The sequence below is a fragment of the Trachypithecus francoisi genome, unplaced genomic scaffold (assembly GCF_009764315.1).
Source record: "Trachypithecus francoisi isolate TF-2019V2 unplaced genomic scaffold, Tfra_2.0 Lachesis_group7, whole genome shotgun sequence".
Lineage (NCBI taxonomy): Eukaryota > Metazoa > Chordata > Mammalia > Primates > Cercopithecidae > Trachypithecus > Trachypithecus francoisi.
The window spans coordinates 26,139,352-26,163,699 of NW_022681472.1; the positions used below are offsets into that span (position 1 = coordinate 26,139,352).

The following is a 24,348-nucleotide window of genomic DNA, read 5'->3' on the forward strand; positions in this document are numbered from 1 at the left end:
AGTAAAAAGGCAAAAAGATGAAAAATGAGAGAGAAAAAAATAAAGTTAGAGTAGTACAGGAGTTCTAACAAAATAATAGGAATTTCAGTAAATGAAACAGCACAAAAGAGATGACAGAAAATATGCACCTCAAGAAAAGTTCTGAAACTGAAGGACATGTTTCCAGACTGAAAAGGCCTATCACGGATTGACAAATACTCCGCTTTGACTAAAACTATAGTCAACTCCTCTGAGATTTTTCTGATGATGGGACTCAGAACACACCACCGCCAAAATATGGCACCTTTGCATACTGAGTATTTTAAGATGAAGGAATCACTGTGAAATTTCAGGATACAGTGGACAAGAAGGAAAAAAGCAAAAGCCAGGGACCAAAAAAGTTAGCAACAGAAGGGCTTTAGCTTTCTCTATTGCAATATTGAAACCAGAAGGAAATGAAACCTTGCAGACAATACTGAGAAGGAAAAAGACTTTCAACTTAGAATCTATACTCATAAACACCTTAAATCAAGTTAGATGAAAAAAGGCTACTTTTAGACATCTAAGGTCTCAAAAATTCACCATTTCTCATGAAGCTATTGGAGGTGGGTTCCTCTAAAACAGAGGGGGTTTTAAGAAAGTTATGGGACACTGGAGAGAGGCAAAGTTCCCGAAGCCCCAGGTGAGAGTGCAGGGAATTCTGAGATGACACCAGCACCAGGCCTGGAGGAAAACAAGCTGAGACAGGAGCAAGTTATTAGCTGGGAGGCTTAAAGGGAAGGTTCTTTCAGAAGATGAAATTGAGAGAATCCATGATACATTTAAACACCCTAAGGGAAGATTTATATACTCAGAGTTAAATTAGTGATAAATACACAGAAAACTATCCAAAATAACAAAGTAAAAACAATGACTAATTGCAGGAAAGCAGGAAAAGTAAGCATAGTTTACTACACGGTTCAGCTGTAAAGTGTCTACAGTCATAACAACATCAACATCAAATGCTGATCTAACCAGCATCATGAGAGGTTAGAGGACAGGAATGGTGCTCAAAAGTGGGAGAAGAGGAAAACCCAATTCTAATTTTTTCATAGTGGAAAGTTAATAAATATCTCAAATTGAAAAATAAGATGTAGCAAAGAATCAAATAGTCCTCTAAGATTTGTAACTGTTACTGTTCCACTGTATAATTTCTTTCTCCCTAGACGCAACCACTTTCACCTCTTAGCTAATCATTTATGTCATTTGTCTGTATGTTCCTATACAACAAAAAAGGTAATTATGTGTGTCTCTCTTTCTTGGGACCTTGATGAGCCTAGTCATGATATGTAAATGTTTTCAAGTTTGGATTTTAGATTCTAGAAGCCACACTAATAAGTAAACCTTTTGAAACATGTTTTTTTAAAAATTGTATTATTATTTTTAAGAGATGAGGTCTCACCCTGTCACCTAGTCTGGAGTGCAGTGGAGTGATCATGGCTCACTGCAGCCTTGAACTCCTGGCATCAAGGGATCCTCTGGGATTACAGGTGTGAACCATCATGTAAACCTGTCTTTTTACAAAACTATCTGATTATAGTTTAATTTAGAATACAAAACTTGTTTAGGCCAACCTTATATTAAAAAATAATCTATAAAAAGTAGTATACAGAAATAAGTATAAAGCTATTTGTGTTCAGCTTAACTCACAGGACCACATTATTAATTAATAAGCAACAGTGAAGCTCTAGTAAAAAGATGTGTGACTGTCATTAGAGCTAAAGGTTCAGTATTTTCACAGGATAATTCTACCAAACATTTAAAGGTCAGATAATTTCACTACTATGTACTTAAACTCTCCTGAAGCATAGAAAAAGGCCAGGTGCGGTAGCTCACACCTGTAATCCCAGCACTTTGGGAGGCTGAGGCCTGAGGTCAGGAGTTTGAGATCAACCTGGCCAACATGGCGAAACCCTGCCTCTACTAAAAATACAAAAATTAGCTGGGCGTGGTGGCAGATGCCTGTAATCCCAGCTACTCAGGAGGCTGAGGTAGGAGAATTGCTTGAACCCAGGAGGTGGAGGTTGCAGTGAGCCAACATCGCACCACTGCACTCCAGCCTGGGTGACAGAGTGAGACTCCGTCTCAAAAAAAAAAAAAAAAAAAAGAAACAGATAAAGCCCCAAACTGACAAAGGTACAAAAAGAAAAATACTACCCAATTTTATTAATATTCTAAAAATAATAACCAAAATATTAACAAAGAGAATCCAAAAGCACATTGAAAGATCATGACCAAATAAGGTTTATTAAAAAATGCAAGAATGCGCCAATATTATAAGCCCCCTGAAAATCATAGTAAAGATATGGAGGAAACTAATAAGTTCATCTCCCTAGACAGTGAAAAGACATTTGATAAAATTCAACTCTTAAATAAAAGTATTTAAGAGAACTGAAATGACTATAACTTAGGGAAGTTTCTCCTTTGCCATATATATAAAAATCAATCAAATCCTTAATATTAAATACTGAAACTGTAGTCTTTAAAAAAATCTAATAATATAATAGATATAAGATACTAGATACTAATGGGAGCAATTATTTTTGAAAGGCCAATGTCTGACATTAAGAACTATTATGCTTTTATAGCTTCCAAGCGTATATTTCATATATTGCAAACAATTACTATATTACAGTTGATCCAATGGCAAGGTATTAAAGAGCTGTTAGAAATCATCTCTTTTGTCTGGTTAAACCTGCTGCAAGCTGTTAACAGAAGTATTCAATGTTATATGAAAATAATTCCAAGGGGTATATTTCCAGTCAACTATATAAATGTGGGCATGTGTCATATTTTGTGAACAATCTTATGAACACATATAATGCATTAACAAACAGAACCCCAATCTTTCTCTTTTTAATCTACAAAAACTCACTTGGAGAACCACTCTTCATCTGAAAACTGTCTTGCTTGCAATGCCTCCTTCATTATCAGCCCTCCCTGACCCCCTAACACACCAGAACTTAATTGTCTTCGGTGATATAAACAGAAAACAAGCAGCACGGTTTCTTAAATTGGGGAATCAGTAATCTCAATTCTCCAGTCACCTGGGTGGCTGCTGTAATTTGCATAAACCTGTTAAAATTCACTTCACACAGGCAGGAGGAGAAAAGGAAATGACATCAGAGGTGCTTTGCTAAAGATGACAGGAACTGCAGCTGTGGCCTTCCTATTTGGCAGGTAGAAAATTTATCTAGTTTTGTTACTTCTGTGATAGAGTGGACTTTGTAAGGATGACTCTCTTAGAGAATTCAGGACAGTGATCAAAAACTGTCAGACTGACTTTTCTTCAAGAAATTGAACTTAGCTTGGTAGTTTACATCCAGAATCAAATTCTTACTGAAAAACCTTTCTAGTTTTCTACTTTTTACTGCAAGGGTCTTGGTGGATATTATCTCTGTCCCTACTACATTTTATTTTATTTTTTTCAAAGTTGGCAAGTAGGCAAGATCAACTGGCCAATGAATACATGAGGACTGAGGCAGATTTTAACCTTCTACTTATGCAACTTTCGCTGAACAAAACTCTTAAGTGCTGTTATTTATATAGAGTTGAACTCTGTCAAATGTCTTTTCACTAGCTAGCTTAACAGAGGTTTTGCTTAAAATATTACATGTTAATATTGAAAACAATTGGGCTTTTCTGACTTCATAAAAGTGAAAATTGAAAACCACGGTCATCAGGAAATTAAATGTTTTATCCAGGCTTTAGCATAATGAAAATTTATATTTTGAGAAAAGATTATTTACAACTAGTCATCTTTAAAATGTGTCTGTTTTTGGTTCTTTTTGTCGGTTTTCCCCTTAAATCTTTACATAGATTCCCATGAGAGTACGGTAAAACAGAAATTAAATAGAATTCATATAATATTTGAAATCTTTGACATCAATTCACTCCAGGAATCCAAGACAGTACTCAACTGAAGGGGAAGCAAGCATAAGGGAGATTTCTGGGACACTGATACTGTTCTGTTTCTTCATCTGAATGCTGCTTACGGGCCTTGTTGAATTTGTGAAAATGCATTACTTTGTACATTTATGCTATGTGATCTTTCCTGTTTATATATTATACTTTGATAAGAAGTTTAAAAAAAATGTCCTGTTCCACCTGGATGGCAGTTAACATCCAACAGCGGCATATGTTTAATCTGGAAAATTAGGTATAGCTCTAATGAATACCCATGATTCTATGATAACTGTGATAAACCAGTACTGTGATTTCCAAATCTTTGAGACAGAAGAGTCAATAAACCATCTCTACCCCTTTCATTAACTTGGCCTAGGGCTGGAGTGCTTTGGAGGAAATTTCAGTACTGTCAAGAATACTTTTTGAGAAGTAGTAATATAACATTTGTTTTCCTTTGATGTCATGGGCAAATTATATAACATGTTATTATATTTTCTTTTTGTTTTTGGAGACAGAGTCTCGCTCTGTCACCAGGCTGGAGTGTAGTGGCACTATCTCAGTTCACTGCAACCTCTGCCCTCACAGGCTCAAACAATCCTCTCACCTCAGCCTCCCAAGTAGCTGGGACTACAGGCACACAACACCATGCCTGGCTATTTTTTTTTGTATTTTTGGTAGAGATGGGGTTTTGCCATGTTACCCAGGCTAGTCTCAAACCATCTGCCTTGGCCTCCCAAAGTACTGGGATTACAGGTGTGAGCCAACACACCTGGCTATATTTTCAATAACAGCATTGTAAGGAAACTGCCCAGAAACTAGCAGTTTTCTAAACTACATTTTGAAAACCACAGCAAGTAGAAAAAAGGGGGCACCAGTTTAAAAGAGGACATGGACATCTACTACTTCATTTTCTCTTACTCATCTGTTCATCTATTTGCCTCTTTAAAGATACTAACTATATGTAAGATAAATATTCAGTGCCTTCTGTGTGCTAGAGGCGAGGATGTGAGGATGAACCTGGTATCTGCCTGTATCAGAGAATGGCTATCTAGTTACTAAACCCATTTCCTCTATTTTGCTGGGCATACAGTTAAAGTATATTTCCCAGACTCCCTACAGTTAGGGGTGGCTTATGACTGAATTAACAGGCAATGCAACAGAAGACTTGGTCCATGAAAAAACCTCCCATGCAATATCCCTTCCATGCTTTTCTACCTGCTGGATTAAGCTGCGCATGGCAACCTTGAAAAAAAAGTCTTGAGAAGGGTAGAATCACAAGATGGAAGGAGCATAAATCATTACTTGCAGAGGGCCACCGGCTAACTGGGAACCTTTTTGGGACTTTATGGGACCAAGAAATAAATTTGTTTCCTATTTGAGCCGTTAAACATTTCTGAGTTGTTTTGCTATCGCAACTGACATTAACTAATATTGTGAACTTAAGGAGCTGATTCCTTTTTAAGGAGACACTTACCCTCCTCCACAAAACCATAATACAACTTAGTAAATGCTATTACAGAATAACATTTATACAAAGGCGGGATAAGAGCAGTTAATTTTGCCCAGAAAGTGTTTTTGATATAAGTAACATGTGAACTGGGCTCTGAAGAATAGATAAGAATTTACCAGGGAGACAAGTAGTGGAAAGGGGTGATATAAACAAAGGCATAAACAGGCATAATATGCCCAGGAGTATTTGTATATTGGCTAAGTGTTTTTGTGAGGGGAGTGGGAACTAAGACCAGAAAAGTGGCCTGGGGTCAGACTGCGGTATGGTAAAGAGAACAAACATTATCTTGTATGTGGCGAGAGTCACTAAAAACTTCAAGTAGCACAATGTAGGATGGTAGGCTAAAGGGGAGAGCTGGAGACAGTAAGATAAAGGAGGAAGTACTGGTAGTGGATGTGAAGAAGGGATAGCACTGACAAATATGTGTGTGCGTGTGTGTGTTTGTGTGTGTATTTACCTATTTTTTTTTTTTAGAGATGGGTTTCTACTTTGTTGTCCAGGCTGAAGTGCAGTGGCTATTTACAGACTCGATCCCAGTACTGATCAGCATGGGAGTTCTGACCTGCTGTTTCCTATCTGGGCCAGTTCACCTCTTCCTAGGCAACCTGGTGGTCCCCAGCTCCTAAGGTCTGAGAAGTCACCATATTGACGTTGAACTTAACATGGACATGTGATTGGCATACTGCACTACAGCTGAGAATTCCTGGACTCAATTGATCTTCCTGCCTAAGCCCCTGTGTGGCTGGGACTACAGGCATGTGCCACTGTGCTCAGCTGACAAATATATTTTTTCCATAAGTTATTGGGGTATAGGTGTTATCTGGTTACATAAGTCCTTTAGTGGTGATTTGTGAGATTTTAGTGCACTCATCATCTGAGCAACATACACTGTACCCTATTTGTAGTCTTTTATCCCTCACCTCCCTCCTACCCTTCCCCACAAGGCCCCGAAGTCCACTGTGTCATTCTTATGCCTTTGTGTCCTCATAGCTTAGCTCCCACCTATCAGTGAGGACAAATAATGTTTGGTTTTCCATTCCTGAGTTACTTCACTTAGAAGAATAGTCTCCAATCTCATCCAGGTCACTACAAATGCTGTTAATTCCTTTTTTTTTTTTTTGAGAGGGAGTTTCGCTCTTGTTGCCCAGGCTGAAGTGCAATGGCACAATTTCGGCTCACTGCAACCTCTGCCTCCCGGATTCAAGCGATTCTCCTACCTCAGCCTCCCAAGTAGCTGGGATTACAGCCATGCAACACCAGGCCTGGCTAATTTTTGTATTTTTTTTTAGTAGAGATGGGGTTTCATCACGTTGGGCAGGCTGCTCTCAGACTCCTGACCTCAGGTGATCTACCTGCCTTGGCTTCCCAAAGTGCTGGGATTACAGGCATGAGCCACTATGCCTGGCCCGTCATTCCTTTCTATGGCTGAGTAGTATTCCATCATATAAATATACCAGTTTCTTTATCTACTCGTTGATGGATGGGCATTTGACTTGGTTCCATGATTTTACAATTGCAAACTGTGCTGCTATGAACATGTGTATGCAAGTATCTTTTTTGTATAATGACTTCTTTTCCTCTGGGTAGATACCCAGTAGCGGGATTGCTAGATCAAATGGTAGTTCCACTTTTAGTTCTTTAAGGAAATCTCCACACTGTTTTCCATAGTGGTTGTACTAGTTTACATTCCCACCAGCAGTGTACAAAGTATTCCCTGTTCACTGTATCCACACCAACATTTACTGTTTTTTGATTTTTTGATTATGGCCATTCTTGCAGGAGTAAGGTGGTATTATTGCATTGTGGTTTTGATTTGTATGTCTCTGATCACTAGTGATGTTGAGCATTTTTGCATGTTTGTTGGCCATTTGTATATCTTCTTTTGAGAACTGTCTATTCATGTCCTTAGCCTACTTTTTGATGGCCTTGTTTTTTCTTACTGATTTGTGTTCATTGTAGATTCTAGGTATTAGTCCTTTGTCAGATGTATAGATTATGAAGATTTTCTCCCACTCTGTGGGTTGTCTGTTTACTCTGCTGTTTGTTCCTTTTGCCATGCAAAAGCTCGTCAGTTTAATTAAGTCCCAACTATTTATCTTTGTTTTTAATACATTTGCTTTTGGGTTCTTGGTCATAAAATCTTGCCTAAGCCAGTGTCTAGAAGGGTTTTTTCCAATGTTATCTTCTAGAATTTTTATAGTTTCAGATCTTAGATTTAAGTCCTTAATCCATCTTGAGTTGATTTTTGTATAAGGTGAGAGATGAGGATCCAGTTTCATTCTCCTATATGTGGCTAGCCAATTATGCCAGCACCATTTATTGAAAACGGTGTCCTTTCCCCACTTTATGGTTTTGTTTGCTTTGTCAAAGATCAGTTGGCTGTAAGTATTTAGGTTTATTTTTGGGTTTTCTATTCTGTTCCATTGGTGTATGTGACTGTTTTATATTGGTACCATGCTGTTTTGGTGACTATGGCCTTACAGTATAGTTTGAAATCAGGTAGTGTGATGCCTCCAGATTTGTTCTTTTTGCTTAGTCTTGCTTTGGCTATGTGGGCTCTTTTTTGGTTCCATGTGAATTTTAGAATTGTTTTTTCTAATTCTGTGAAGAATGATGGTAGTATTTTGATGGGGATTGTGTTGCATTTGTAGATTGCTTTTGGCAGTATGATATTCACAATATTGATCCTACACAAACATGAGCTTGGGATATGTTTCCATTTGTTTGTGTCAGCTGACAAATATTTTTGATGTAAAAACTAACCTGATCAGTGTAGTGGGCAAGGCGAGGGGGATGGTAAAGGGCAAGAGCAGTGCAAGGTAATCCTGAAGCCTCTGTCTTAGAAGAATGAGTAAAGTCTTACATACTGAGAAAAGTGGATGTTCTGAGATCAGAAAACAGGTACAGATTGTGGGGGAGAGAGGAGTTCAGTTTTAAAATAACTGAGTTTGAAATACCATTTTGAAGCCCTCAGATAGGTCATGAGGTATGATTGGTCAGGCCTAAAACTTATTTAATTTAGGTATGGGTCATCTTTTGGAAGTGAGAATATGGGAAAGCCCTGAATTGAATTGATAGGTAGATCCCTAAGCCTCCTTAGAAGACAACGCTAATTTTTTAAAGTGTAAATTCCATTTTTCAAAAAAATGGTAATCATATGGTTCAAATAAACAATTTAATAAAGAGTGAAGTCTTTTTTTTCTCATTTCTCAAGCAACTCATTTTCTCCTCCCAGAGTAAGCAATGTTATTGGGTTTCTTTTGTATCCTTCCTGATGTACTCTTTACACATACCAGCACATATGCATAAATCTTCTGTCCGGTTTTTTTTTTTTTTGAGACAGGGTTTCACTCGGTTGCACAGGCTGGAGTATAGTGGTACAATCTTGACTGCAGCCTCCGCCTCCTGGGTTCAAGTGATCATCCCATCTCAGCCTCCTGAATAGCAAGGATTACAGGCATATGCCACCATGCTCAGCTAATTAAATTTTTTTTTGGTAGAGACAAGGTCTCACTATATTGCCTAGGCTGGTCTTGAACTCCTGGGCTCAAACAATCCTCCCATGTCAGCCTCCCAAAGTGCTGGGATCCTTCCATCCTTTTTTACGACACATATACACAGACCCTTCACCTTCCCTGGCTAGGGGACATTTACTTACCTTAGAGTGGCTCCCTCAGTCTTAATCACATCTCCATCTTTCAGATAAACATATTGTTGCTCTCCATTTCCTATAATTTCTTCTCTCTGAGGATTCCGTGGGAGTTTTTTAATGCAATAGGTAGTGTCTAGTCATAAAACATATAAAATATATTGATTCACACTTTCAATTATAATTAAGCCTTTTAAGAGATCAACTTTCATAGAGCTAACACTTGTGAACGACTGCATAAAATATTAACATTAAGAGACAACAGAAAATGGGATGAATTACAGCAGGTTATCTCTGGGATGTAACTATTTCATATCTTTCAACCAAACAGCTCTTCATTCTTTCATGCCCCTCTAGGTTTACATGAAAGCCTCTATATTTTTCAAGTCACTCCTAGTTTATATAAAACATTTAAAAGTAGTTCTTCATAATCTCAGCTAGCTTTGGCATCCCGACAAGTGTTGAAGAGGCAGTAATACAGAACCTGGAAACTTTTCTCTATCCAGGTGCCTAACATGTAGCAAAGGTGTCATACAGTAATTAATAACAAAAGGATGATAGCATGAGGTCCTTGCTATGAGTACTGAAATGAAGCCCCAAACCAGTGGCTAAGATATTAAACCTTTAAAATAAGCTTAATCTATACCACCCCTCACTGACACAAAGAAAATAAATTAATTAACCAATTAACAATTGAGTGCCAATTAACTAACCAGTATACTAGGTACACTGAATACAATCACTGTGATATCAAAGTTCTTAAAAGTTGCCCTGATTGGGAAACTAAAACTTACAAACATGAAACAAACAACTATATTTGGTCCCACTGAATGAATATTAAATGGACAATTCGGCTAATAAAGGCAGCAGGAGTTCAGAGAAAGGAGAGTTAGGAAAGGATTTATAAATATGATAGAACTTGAGGTGTGACTTACAGGAGGAGCAGGATGGGTAAAGGTACAGAGAAGGAGTTGTAGGTAAGGGGAACTGCATTAGAAAAGGCATTAAGTCCAGGCATGGTGGCTCACACCTGTAATCCCAGCACTTTGGGAGGCCAAGGCGGGCGGATCACGACAGGAGTTCGAGACCAGTCTGGCCAATGCAGTGAAACCCCATCTCTACTAAACATACAAAAAAATTAGCCAGGTGTGGTAGTGTGTGCCTGTAGTCCCAGATACTAGGGAGGCTGAGGCAGGGGAATCGAGTGAGCCGGGGAGGCGGAGGTTGCAGTGAGCCAACATCGTGCCATTGCATTCCAGGCAGAGCAGCAGTGTGAGACTCTGTCTCAAAAAAAAAAAAAACCAACCAACCAACCAACCAACCAAACAAACAAAAGCATTAAAATGAGAATGAACATGACATATGTCTGACAACATAATGCTATCAATTTTTCTACTGCAAAATACAGGCTGGGAAGAGTGGAGATAAAGTTGGATAGGTAAGATGAGCTCAGATCAGAAAGGGTCTTAAATTACCTTTTACAAAATAGAAGAATAAAAACTTTACCATGTGTAATCACTACACATTCTTTAGTAAGATAATGAAATAGTGTTAACTCAATAAATATGGCGGCTGTGGGTAAGGAGACCAAAAGGAGATCAGAGAGCCCAGGAGGGGAATGACTGCAATTTCCCAGCTGGAAGGTAATGAATATTAGGGTTAAGATGGTAGCACTGGAAATATAAAGGCAGAAAGAGATACTTCAAAGAAAAATGGACAAGGTACAGGAATCTGCTAGTTTGAGGATAAAGGAGACAAACACTGAAATAAAAAGAAAAGAAACAACAACAAATACCACTTCCCCTTCCAAACCCAAACTCTATTATTTTGAATCTTGGAGGCCAAAGGAAAACAATGATATGCTTTTCTGGGAATTGACATCATAACAAGATTGAGATATTGAGTTTTTTTTGTTTGTTTTGTTTATAAGCTGTATAATTTTATCTTTCAGCAAAGAAATGGTGGCGTTACATTTCTGCTTATGAGACTTTTAGTAGACAATTTAAAAAAAATCACAATTATATCAAAATTACAAAATGAATGTCATACTATAACTTTGTATCTGTTTTCAAACTTATGTGCAAATATAAATGATAACACATATCCTATTTGAGTGGTTGTTGGAGCCTGGGGATGGGGGAAATCACTGCAAAGCAGCACGAGGGGACTGTTTTTGGAATGGAGGAAGTGTTCCATATCTTGACTGGAATGGTCACGTAGGTATTCATGTTTGTTAAAACTCACCAGACTGTTCACTTAAAATGGGCATATTTTATGTATGTAAATTAAAGCTCAATAAAATTGATTTATGAAGGAAAAAAGTGGGCTACAAACATTTTAATTTTTCAAACTGAAAAATCTGAAGAGTTGGCTGAGGTGACAAAGCTAATTAAGAAATCACAGAATAGTTTTTTTTTCCCCACAAACAGGGTTTCACTTTGTAGCTCAGGCTGGTCTTGAACTGCTGGGCTCAAACTATCCTCCTGCCTCAGTCTCCTGAGTAGCTGGGATTATAAGCACACACCACCGTCTCTGGCATAAAATAGTTTTTTAATTCACAAGATTTAATAGGTAGATTAAAAGAAGAGGTAAGACATGATTAAAAGAGGTAAGACAAGAGAAGGAAAAGTCAGACTGAGAGATTATAAGTTCCTGTGGTATATAGTCCCCTTAGATTGGAAGAAAGGAGCTAAGAGGGTAAGGAAGCTTGGTTGCTAGTGTTTTTTATAACTGGCCGCCTCGTGATATTGGGTGTGGTAGCTGAGATGTCCCAATTATTGTCACAAGGCCTAAAAAAGCAGATCTTTACAAATGTTTAAAAATACTAGCTCAATGTAAACGAGCATGAATGTTCTTGACCTCCTTACTATGTCCTGAATGTGCCAACCACACTCTCATTCCAGCATCTTTGCTCTTGCAATGCTGTTTGCCTGGCAGGCCTTCCTGCCGGGAGCTTGCTCCTTCTCTCTGTCCACTCTGGATATAACAGCCCTTGCTTGCCCTTCTCCACTTTACTCTCTCTTCCCTTTCTCTTCTTATACTTTTATTTTCCTGCATAGCATCCATGATGATCTGATCTATTTTTTTCTCTTTTTTTTTCATTCTGGTGCCCAGGCTGGAGTGCAGTGGCACAATGATGGCTTACTGCAGCCTCAGCTTCCCTGGCTCAAGCAATCTGTCCACCTTGGCTTCCCGAGTAGCTGGGACTTCAAGTGCATGCCACCATACCAGGGAAACTTTTGTACTTTTTTTGGAGAGACAGGGTCTTGCTATGTTTCCCAAGCTGGTCTTTAACTCCTAAGCTCAAGCAATCCACCCACCTTGACCTCCCAAAGTGTTGGGATTACAGGCATGAGCCACTGCACCCAGACTGATCTATTATTTATTTACCATTAACGTCCCTACTGGAATAAAGCTCCATGAGAACAGTGTCTGTTTTGTTCACTGCCATACCCCTTGTGCCAACAACACTGTCTGACATACAACAGTAAAAGGAATATTTGTTTAATGAATGAATGAACGAATCCAGGTATATGATGGTGGGATGAGGAAATAAAGAGATGGAAAATATCAGTACTGTATAGATTTCAGGGACAATGAATTATCAATACAATGATATCTTCCCTGAATTTCAGCATATCTTAGTAATTGCCTTAAAGTTACAGAAGGCCTGAGATAATCTGTTAGAATGTGAACAATAAGAGCACCTATCTCACAGTATCCACATAAATTGTTTAGTGCAGTGTCTGGCACAGAGTAAATGCTCAACAGTTGTTGGTTATGATTGAGTCTGAATAGTAACTCACAGACTAAAGTAAAATTGAGGATTTGAAACAGAAATCAGGACTTTCCGTTCTTCCTTTGTTAAAACTAGGCACAATATTCAACAGTCTCATCAATTTCTAAAAGTACCATTTAAAACTGAGGCATTTAGTAAGTGGTTTATAGACTACTTAGCTCTGTAACTGAAATAAATTATTCTTCAAACATGGCTTTCCTCAATGAGCTTAATGAATGTTTTCTGTTTACCATTATTGATGCTTTTACAAATATCTCCTATGCCTCCAGAATGATCGTGGTGCCAGTGAGTCACTACAATTTCCTGGATTGCTGTGTTAAATTCAGTTAGAGCCTGCTTTAAACAGCTGATATATTCTGGAATTGCTGGTTCTCCAGTGTCAATGAGGATTCTCCTGAAAATTAAATGGAAGATAATCACACAATTGGAACGCTGAGTTGATATTAGCATTATTTTGTACACAGATAATTTACATTAAAGAAACTGCAAAAATGATTTTACTTTCAACATGCTCAAAAACCAGCTATGTCACTTCAGCTTAACTACAGTAATCTCACCCTAAGTTTTCTGAAAAAAATTAGAGCTAAATCTAAGTCTAAACAAGGAATAATAGCAATAATCTTGAACATTTACATAGCAATTAAAGAAAACATGGCACCATTCCAAGGACCTTACATATTTTAACAATTGCATTCCTCATAACAACTGGTTAACATAGATATTTTATCATTATATTTAGAAGTAACTTGCCCAGGTTACTCTACAGATAAATGGCAGAAACATCTTTCAAACCCAGGTATTCTGATGCCAGAATATGTGCTCTTATCTATCTGCCTTTGAGATTTCATATCTCAGTATATTTCAAAAGTTTTATAGATATGAAAGATTTTGATTCAATGGCATCCCTAAAGGAACTAGTCTTTGGCACTATATATAGAACTTATCACTGAAGTTTTACATTAGCACCCTGACACATGAAAATGAAGGCTTTAGTGAAGCATGGGAAAAACGTCAGAGCTATTTTCATTCTTTACTTAGACAACCCAATTAGCTGTTTTTTTTTTGCTTGTGGTTCTGAATCTTCCTTATATTTTGTTTGCCCTTCCTCATGATTTCATGAAGTGGCCTTTATGAAGTTTTGCTGAACTAAAGACATCGGGGTGACATGTGCCTCAAGATCCATTTTTTTTTTTTTTTTTTTGGAGTCAGTGTCTTGCTCTGTCACCCAGGCTGGAGTGCAGTGATGTGATCTCGGCTCATTGCAGCCTTGACCTCCTGGGTGCAAGCGATTCTCCCACATCCACCTCCTGAGTAGCTGGGACTCAGGTATGCGCCATCAAGCCCGGCTCATTTTTGTAGAGATGGTATTTCGTTATATTGCCCAGGCTGGTCTCTTAACTCCTGGGGTCAAGCAGTCCTCCCACCTTAGCCTCCCAAAGTGCTGGGATTATAGGCGTTGAGCCACCATGCCCAGCTCAAGATCCAATTCACAAACTTCTTTACTCGTGGTGTTTCACAGTAACACCTCACTAATTCATGGTGGCTGACAGATTAGCCTCGATGAAAAGTCTGAGTTATTCATTCATTGATCAATAACTGTTTACGGATTACGTAATATGTGCTACAACTTTGTTCTTGCAGTAAGCAGGACAAAACAACCCTGCTTACATTCAACTGTTGGTGAGAAGGGGAACTGCATATGACTGGAAATAAACAATAAAAGTAACACACAATAGAAAGCATTTTGTAAAGCATTAAAATTAAACAGTGAGTAACTGGATGGCTATTTTTTATTGGTTGGTTTGTTTCCCTAACCCTACTCCCTGAGACCCAGAGCCAACAAAAACAAACTGGCCTCTCATAAGGGAGGAGGGCAATGGCCTCATAGCCCATTGGCTTCTATCTGCACCCTATGTTCTGTAGCACAGTAGATGTCCTTCAGAAACACAGTGTTGAACTGTCCTATCCGCAGACAGGAGCCCAGGTGGTTACATTGGACCAAGGGGGCATTTATTATAGGGTTCTGTTGGTAGTTGAAATATAAGGAAGAGATGGCTTAAAGAACATTTAGAAAGTACAATCAACCAACCAACAGGATATTTGTTAAACAACTAGATGTGGAAGAAGGGAAACAGTTGGCGATTCTGAGGTTTCTAGGTGGGAGGATTGGTGTGCCATTAATCAAGAAGGTAAACCCTGGAGGGAGCAAATTTGAGATGAGTTTGACTTGGGTCAGAGAGAATTCTGATGCTATTCCTAGCCATCTTACCTCGCTTTTTTTCCACAGCAAAAAAATGTTATTACACGTTATTACCATGTAACATATTATGTATTTACATATTTACTTGTTTCTTGTCTATTTCCACACCCAATACCACCCTACAAATTTGAGTCCCTTCAGGGCAGAAAGCTTGTCTGTTTGGTTCAAGGAATTTATGGATTTATTTGTTTATCTATAATACACTGTACTGCACTTAGCACTGTGCATATTTAGTCATGCTAAATTAAAAATACACAAGACTATAATACTATGATACCTCCAATAACACTCTCTAGCCCACCCATCCTAGATTTTGGCTGCCTCCATGCTTTTGGGGTTATTTACCACAAATTCTTACTGCCCCTAGAGTCACTGGGACTATTTTTGTGGGTCTTCTGGTCCTCAAAAAGAATCCTTCCACGCTTCAGTTAAGACTCAAATTTTTTCAATCCGTCAAGGCCCCACCACTTTTAAAATTATTTCTTAATCCTTGCCTTCCCGTCCTTCCAAGAAACTCTGTTTTGAAATATCTCATAATCTAAAAATGAATATAAATTTCTGTAATTTAAAGACCAGATCACATCACACTGACCAAAAGTCATGACAAAATTAAAAGGGTTGATACACAAATTTGATAAAATCTAGTAGCAAAGAAAACAGATCTTTTAGAATGCCTGTGCTGGTTGTTTGCAGGTGAAAGTTTGAGTGACCATATGACTGTGGTACTGAAGAACATGTTTCTGGGCCTCCAGTTTTAGATCTCTTAATGGCCCTGTCTTTGTCTAACAAAATTGGAATTGACAAAAGAAGGGCTCTCAAAAGAAAGAAAACAGAAAAAAGTTCTGGAATTAATATAATCTATTCAGAACAAAGGAGGGGTGTCTAGATACTATCAAACCTAAAACATGAGTTTGCACCAAGCTTTGAGGGAAAAAAAAAAAGTCACACTGATAACATATTACATTGACACAGCAATTTAAACCATTTGGAGCTTTCATATTTACTATTTCTTTTGATCCTCATATCAACTCTAGGGAGGAATTATTACTTTATTAATTATTTATTTTAAGAAAACTAGTCTTCAGAAAGGCTAAGTGATTTGCTCCAGGTCATATAACCAGCAAGAGGCAGTGCTGGGAAGCACTAGATGTTCAGACACAAGGTCCCCATTGAAAACACTGCCTCTCTAGCAGAAGGCGATTGCTTAGGTTAAGTGCTTAGAATCATTCTTTATGTGGCAAAAATAAAACTTCAGCTATACATTTGAAAAAACTGTTAACAGTTTTGACATTGAAAAAAATGTTATTAGTTTCTCCCTTAGCAAACAGTTACTCTAACCATGATGTCTGTGAATAGTTATAATAGATGATTGGATAGTATCATCTCTACATGGGCTAGCTGACTTTGTTCTTTTTGGTCAAGACAATAATATCCTGTATCTTAGGAAGTCATTTTGCAAATGCAAATTATGCTAATCAAGGGCTCAAGAGAAGAGTATAGATGAATCTGTATAGGTCTATGAACGATTTATTCACTAGAGCAAAGTGTCTGGCACACAGTAGGCACACAATAACTATTTGCTACACGAATGAGAAAAAAATTTTCAATTGATGGAAAATTAGTAGAATCAAATTCCTTGTTATAGGTATTTTATATCAATATTAAGATAGGTATTAACTGGTCTCTATTTGCTGTCACTCTTACAAAATCATTAGATATTTTCTGAACACTTACTATGAGCCCAGTGTTGTCTAGATGTTATGAGGAAAGCAGAAGTGATAAAAATAATAGCTAACACGGTATGTTTTCCATGTGCTAGAACTTGTTAAGTACTTTTCATATATGTTTTTTCACTTAAATTTCACTGAATCCTCATAACATCTAATGAGGTAGATACTATACAACCTTCACTGGGTTGTATCACGCATCTGAAGCTTAGAACTGTCTTGTTCAAAGTCATATGGCTAGTAAATGGCACCAGGATTCTAATCTAGGTAACCAGAGTCCAGAGTTTTAATTCTATTCCACTTGACTGCCTTTTTCTATTATCAGCCACACTATCTGCCCACAAAGTATGTACAATTTTGATAGGAAAGGTTAAAATTGCAGCTTTTAGAGGTTCTTGAGCAGAGGAGGAAAGTGAAAATACTGGACAATTTGGCTGTCATTTGTTGATTCAAATGCTTATGGAGTGCCTATGTACTAAGCATCACAGTTAGGTCTAGCAGTATTTTAGTGAAATTCTTTTGGCATTCATGGGCTGATCAGATGAGAAAGGAAGACGGGCTAAAACTATAGTTATCCAGCAGTCTTGGAGTCATTATAGTGAAAATTAAGAGAAAATGTACAGAATGCTCATTCATTCAGCAACTATTTAGTGTTCTACCTGTACCATGTATAAGGCTCTGTGCTAGGTGCTGGGGATATAGCCATGAATACGCTTTCACTGAACTGATGTTATAGTGGGGTATGAAGGTGTGGAAAGACACTAAGCTTCTTGCACAAAAAAATCATTTCATAGGCCGGGCGCGGTGGCTCAAGCCTGTAATCCCAGCACTTTGGGAGGCCGAGACAGGTGGATCACGAGGTCAGGAGATCGAGACCATCCTGGCTAACACAGTGAAACCCCGTCTCTACTAAAAAATACAAAAATCTAGCCGGGCGAGGTGGTGGGCGCCTGTAGTCCCAGCTACTTGGGAGGCTGAGGCAGGAGAATGGCGTAAACCCGGGAGGCGGAGCTTGCAGTGAGCTGAGATCTGGCCACTGTACTCCCGCCCGGGTGACAGAGCGAGACTCCGTCTCAAAAAAAAAAAAAAAAAAAAAAAAATCATTTCATTATCATTGAGATAAGGACCATGAAAAGTATGGAGTGCTTCTAATACAGTCTGATGCATCAGGGAAGACTTCCATGAGGGAATGGTATTTCAGCCGTGCTCTAAAGGATGAATGAGATTAGCTGGATAAAGAAGGGAGGGAAGAGTGGAAGAAAGAGGAAAGCATGCATGCAGGCCCTGAGACAGGGTACCATAAACCTCATCTGAAACACTATAAGGCCAGCATGGCTGGAATGGGAGAGGTTTGACAGGAGCCTGATAAGACTGATGGAGGTCAGAATACATAAGGCCTTCCAATTTTCATTCCTAACATACCACTCAGGCTACATAGGGAAGATTGGATTGGAGAGAGACAGAAGTAGTCGTACAGAAGCCAGTTAGGAGGCTATTACAGTAGCCTAAGCAAGAGTTGTGCTGGCTTGGACTGAGTGGTAGCAGGGGACATGAAGAGATCTTCATAATGGCTTGGATATGCAGTAGGAAGCAAATAAATGTCTGGGAGGGTATTTAGGCATTTCCTTTGATGGTTTTGTTTACCAAGATATGAACAACTGGAGGAGGACCTGGCAGTTTTCTGGGAAAAGTTATGAGTTCAGTATGGAAAACACTGAGTTCCAGACAGCAGTGAGTTATGCAAATAGATTTAAAAGTTGGCTACTTAGTCTGAAGATCAAGTTTGGAATTTGAACTGGAGCTATATATTTGGTAGTTAATAATAAACAGATAATAAAGGTAAAGCCAAAGAAGTAGATGAGATCACCTAGAGAAAACAGAAGGACATGAGAGATGAGGATTACATCTTGAATAACTAAATCATTAAAGATTTGGTAAAGAAGGTGACTCTATCAAGGTGAAAGAGAAAGAGCAGCTCGAGAGGTAAGAGGAAACCTGAAGAATGTGGTGTTGGCAAATTAAGGAGGGAGTGGTCAATGGTATCAAAGCACTGAAGTTCAAGGAAGATGAGAACAGAAAAATACCATTGAGGTTAGTGATACAAAAGCTGCTTGTGATCTTAGAACTGTTTTGTGAAGCGGAATGGGTGGATACCAATCTCAGAACATCTGACAAGAGGTCAATTAATATTAATTTCTAGCCACCTTTTACTGTACACGTTTTACTTTATACAGTAGCATCATCTACACTTATTTCTAGCTCAACTATACAGACTCTCTAGTTCAACTATATGGAGAAATAATTTACATAGTGCAAGTAATTCCACTGGCCATTCCACTCCATTAATTTATGTGAGCAACAGTGCTAAGTAATTTAAGACGGGCGACTATAAATCTGTTTTTCCCTCAGTCTTTAAGTCTCTTTTAGCACTAGCACTTTGCTATGTTGAGTGTGATTCTAGTGTTTAAAGATACAGTGTGTATTTTTCGTACAACATAGCCCCTAAACACAAGCCAATTTCTTCATCTGGTTTTCAAACAGAATCAGCCATCTGTTTCAACGCTGGAAAAAAGGCAGGTTGTGCTGAACTTACTGAGACAATACACTGATCTCCAACATGGTGTTCTTGTAAGAGACTTTCCAGGGTAATTCTGATAATATGCATCTTTTGTCTGAGGTATTGACTAGTTTAAGATGACACACCGAAGAGAGACCGCCTATGAATTTACTTGGTTGAGGGACTCCCAGCCAAGACAGACTGTAACCTAGAGATCTGGCATTTTTCCTGCTTAATTCTCTATCCTCCTAGATTCTGGTGGTAGCCTAAACCTTTGGTAACTACCTGACCCTGCCTTGTTTACTCTGAGCTTAATCTTTTACCTGCCCACCTTGCAGGTCTGCTGCTTCTAAAATTCTTATTTACTGGAAAAACGCCAAACAGTAGACACTTCCAAGGAAAACTCAATTAACTGTACTCACTAAATCGTTTTTAGTAATCAATTATATTTTAAAAATTATTTATGTCTTGACTGCACAATTAAATTCTATGCTCAAGAGACTACATTTTTCTTGGTTCATCCAGTAAAGACTACAAAACTTGCTAAATGTCTAAGACTTACTATGCAGTAAACCAAATCTCCCATTCCTGTATAATTTCACTAAAACAGAATGCAGTTAAACAAGAGCAAAAGTATCCTCTTAGAAATACAGGTGTGTTACTGTGTCTGCAAATTAAACTCAAACAAGGTCATACACAATTGAAACAAAAAACTTCTCCAAATTAGTTACGTCAGCTCCTCTTAGGATCCCACAGGCTACAGACAACCAATTTGGAAGCCAAGAGAATCCTGCCCTCTGCTGCTGAGTTGAGGAAATCGCCTCAACATAATTAATCGCTTTTGAGAAGGGAAGTTATACTCTGGGCAAAACACCAGTTAAAGTCAAGTGAGCAGAGTAAACGCTTTCTTGGACTCTTGACATCCGAATTTTCTCAAGTTTAAACACGCACACTCTGGCATTCAAACATCAAGCAGAGTAAATCGGGTTTCAAAACAGGAAGTTTCTTTCTTTCTTTTTTTTTTTTCCATTTCTCGCTAAATTAGAGAGCTATCATCCGGGGTGGTCGTATTTTAGCTAGCTTCGAGATCCGAGTGTCTTGCGTGCAGTCCCGGCGGGCCGCTAGGCGCGGGGCTGCCCTGCTAGGGACAGGACGCGGCGCTCTCCACTGCCCGCACACCAGCGATCAGTCACAGCCCGGGCTCCGTGGCCTGCCGCGTACGTTGGGGAGGTTGGAGAAGAACGTTTACCTGGGGCCGGTCCCCACTAGGTAGGTGTTAGTGCCCTGGAGGGTCATGGGACCCGGGTTACAGCCCAACACACGCACGACTCGATTGGACAGCCGCTCGACGCGCTGCAGTATAGCAGCCATTCCCGCCTCAGCCGGCGCCGCAGCGTTGCCTATCTGGATACTCCACTGCGGAACAAACCAACAGGCCGGGGACAGCGAGTAGCGTCCATGTGACGCCGCGCAAGCCGGGAGGGAGGGGATTGGCTAGCGGGGACGGGGGCGGGGGGAGGGCAGGTATCATGTGACACCGCGGGCGAGGTGGGGCGGGGATCCCGCAGTTCGGCCGGGGGCGGAACCAGAGGTCACGTGACACCTCGGGGGCTGCGCGGGCAGTGGTGGGAAGGCTGGCGCGAGGCGTGAGGTGGCGTGAGGCGAAGCGGGAATCTGGCTCTGTCACGGGGGCTGGTGCTTCACGAGTTTGTGACCTAGACAGGCGAGTGGATCCAAGTGGGCGAGAGAAATTTTAATCTGGAAGAGTCTTGTGATGGGGCAGACAGGTTTGGTAACTGTTCGTTATTCAGTAATAAATCCCAGTAAGAATTGCCAGACTTTTAGGCAGTGGCTGTGTGTGTGTATGTGTGTAGTAGTGGTAGCCTGTTCATCTTTTTTTTTTTTTTTTTTTTTTTTTTGGGACGGAGTCTCGCTCTGTCGCCCAGGCTGGAGTGCAGTGGCCGGATCTCAGCTCACTGCAAGCTCCGCCTCCCGGGTTTACGCCATTCTCCTGCCTCAGCCTCCCCAGTAGCTGGGACTACAGGCGCCCGCCACCTCGCCCGGCTAGTTTTTTTTTGTATTTTTTAGTAGAGACGGGGTTTCATCGTATTAGCCAGGATGGTCTTGATCTTCTGACCTCGTGATCCGCCCGTCTCGGCCTCCCAAAGTGCTGGGATTACACGCTTGAGCCACCGCGCCCGGCCCCCCCCCCCCCTTTTTTTTTTTTGAGAGGGAGTCTCGCTCTGCCGCCCAGGCTGGAGTGCGGTGGCGCTGTTTCGGCTCACTGCAAGCTCCGTCTTCCGGGTTCACGCCATTCTCCTGCCTCAGCCTCCTGAGTAGCTGGGACTACAGGCACCTGCCACCACGCCCGGCTAATTTTTTGTATTTTTAGTAGAGATGGGGTTTCAGTGTGTTAGCCAGGATGGTCTCGATCTCCTGACCTCAGGTGATCCACCCGCCTCGGCCTCCCAAAGTGCTGGGATTAGAGGTGTGAGCCACCATGCCTGGCCATCCTGTTCATCTTTTATAATAAATACTGGTAAGACATATTTACTTAGTACTTCCTACTGTGCCTAAGTGCTTTCTACAAACATCCCACTTAACTCCTTTAATCCTCAAAACATTATTAAGAGGTGGACACTATTTTTGTTACAAATGATAAATGGGAATTGGGCGGCTGCCCAGGTGACAGAGTCAGTGTGTGCAGCCTTGCTCCTACCTGCCTCGTACTAACACTTGACCCCCTCTGTGAGATTCAAGGAGCATGCCTCTGCCTCCCAGTGTTACCCGCCTGCCCAGAGAGCTAGGCTGGTCTTGTGGAGCTGTTTTATGTCCAAGATGGCAGGGACTCATTTTCTCTGTAACAAGTTGGTTTCTAATCAGCCAAGTATTAACTATCCAGTGTTAACTACCGCTTCCCATTAAAAAAGTTGAGTTATAAATTACCTAAAAGAAAATACACAGATCCTGTAGTCAGTTCATTGAGTTCATTCTCCTACCTCAGGCATTTCAGTCTGTCAATATGTATTTACTATAGCCATCAATTAATGGCTATTCAGGCAGGAAGCTATGCACATCTTCCCTTTTTAAGAACTCTGCTGAAAAGTCCTCCTGAGAATCGGGGCACACCCATTCTTTTATCCTTTAGCTTAATTAATTTCCTGACTTAACTTACTTATTTACTTACAGGGTCTGGCTTTCACCCAGGCTGTAGTGCAGTGGCACTAGCATAGCTCACTGTAACCTTGAACTCTTGAACTCAAGCGATTCAGGTGATCCTCCTGCTTTGGTCTCCCAAAGCACTAGGATTACAGGCTTGAGCCACCGTGCCTGGCTGAAGTAAACTTTTTAGCTCCCATGTATGAATGAGAATATGTGATATTTGTCTTTCTATGCTTGGATTATTTCACTTAGCATAGTAACCTCTAGTTCCATCCATGTTGCTGCAAATGACATGATTTCATTATTTTTTATGGCTAAATAGTATTTTATTATGTGTATATATCACATTTTCTTTATCCATTTGTTTGTTGATGGACTTTTAGGTTGATTTCATATCTTTCCTATTGTGAATAATGCTGCGATAAACATGCAGGTGCAGTTCTCCCTTTGATATACAAATAGTAGTGGGATTGCTAGATCATATGATAGTTCTATTTGTGTGTGTGTGTGTGTGTGTGTGTGTATGTGTGTATTTTATAAATCTCTGTACTGTTTTCCATAGTGGTTGTACTAATTTACATTCCCACCAACTGTGTATGAGAGTTCCTTTTTCTCTACATCCTCTTCAGCATTTGTTATTGTCTTTTTAATAACAGCTATTCTAACTGGCATAAGATGATACCTCATTATGGTTTTGATTTGCATTTCCCTGATGATTAGTGATGTTGAGCATTTTTTTCATATATTTGTTGGCCATTTGTATGTCTTCTTTTGAGAATTGTCTATTCATGTTCTTTACCCTCTTTTTGATGGGATTATTTGTGTTTTCTCTTGTTGAGTTGTTTGAGTTTCTTGTATGTTCTGGATATTAGTCCCTTGTCAGATGAATAGTTTGCAGATACTTTCTTCTGTTCAGCAGATGTCTCTGCACCCTGTTCATTGTTTCCTTTGCTGTGCAGAAGCTTTTTCATTTAATAGAGTCAAATTTGTCTGTTTTTATTTTAGTTGTATGTGCTTTCGAGGTCTTAGCCACAAAATCTTTGCCTGAACCAATGTCCTTATGTATTTTACCTATATTTTCTTCTAGTAGTTTTATAGTTTAAGGTCTTACGTTTAATCCTTCTTGAGTTGGCTTTTGCATATGTTGAGAGACAGGGTCCAGTTTCTTTAGCTTTTTTTAAAAATTAAACTTTCACCTGCACTTTCCTTTTGGATTCCATTTAATCAATTGCCAAGCTCCTCATTTGGCAGATGAAGAAATAGGCCAAATGATTTAAAAGTAAGGCAACTTGCATAGGGTCATACCAGGAGATACTAGAAGAAGAGTACAAATAGAGAGTAGATAGTAGCTATGTTTTAGATGAGATAAAATTGAGGTAATTGTGGTATATCCAGATGAAGAAACCTATAGACAGTTAGATACATTTTTTGGTTGGGTACAGTGGCTCACGCCTGTAATCCCAGCACTTTCAGAGGCTGAGGCAGGAGGATCACTTGAGGTCAGGAGTTCGAGACCAGCCTGACCAACATGGCAAAACCCTGTCTCTGCTAAAAATACAAAAATTAGCTGGGCATGGTGGCAGGTACCTGCAATCCCAGCTGCTTGGGAGACTGAGGCAGGAGAATCGCTTGAACCCAGGAGGCGGAGGTTGCAGTGAGCTGAGATCGCGGCACTGCATTCCAGCCTGGGCGACAGAGACTTTGTCTCAAAAAAAAAAAAAAAAAGATACAAAGTTAAGTCTTTGTGAATATGTTTAGAA

General features: G+C 39.6%; 1 protein-coding gene across 4 annotated transcripts in view; it reads right to left on the reverse strand.

The window, feature by feature from the left end:
- LACTB2 (lactamase beta 2) overlaps positions 1–21,043 on the reverse strand; it is a 35,614-nt gene extending 14,571 nt beyond the window's left edge. For all 4 annotated transcript variants that reach the window (XR_004435473.1, XM_033203392.1, XM_033203393.1 and 1 more), the window contains exons 1-3: positions 20,676–21,043; positions 13,113–13,276; positions 9,093–9,219 (exon numbers count right to left, since the gene is read on the reverse strand). Coding sequence is in view for 3 of the 4 variants with exons in the window: in XM_033203392.1 (XP_033059283.1) it covers positions 9,093–9,219; positions 13,113–13,276; positions 20,676–20,797 (413 nt within the window). In the remaining variant the exon portion in view is untranslated. The remainder of the gene's footprint in view (positions 1–9,092; positions 9,220–13,112; positions 13,277–20,675) is intronic.
- Positions 21,044–24,348: the final 3,305 nt, after the last annotated feature.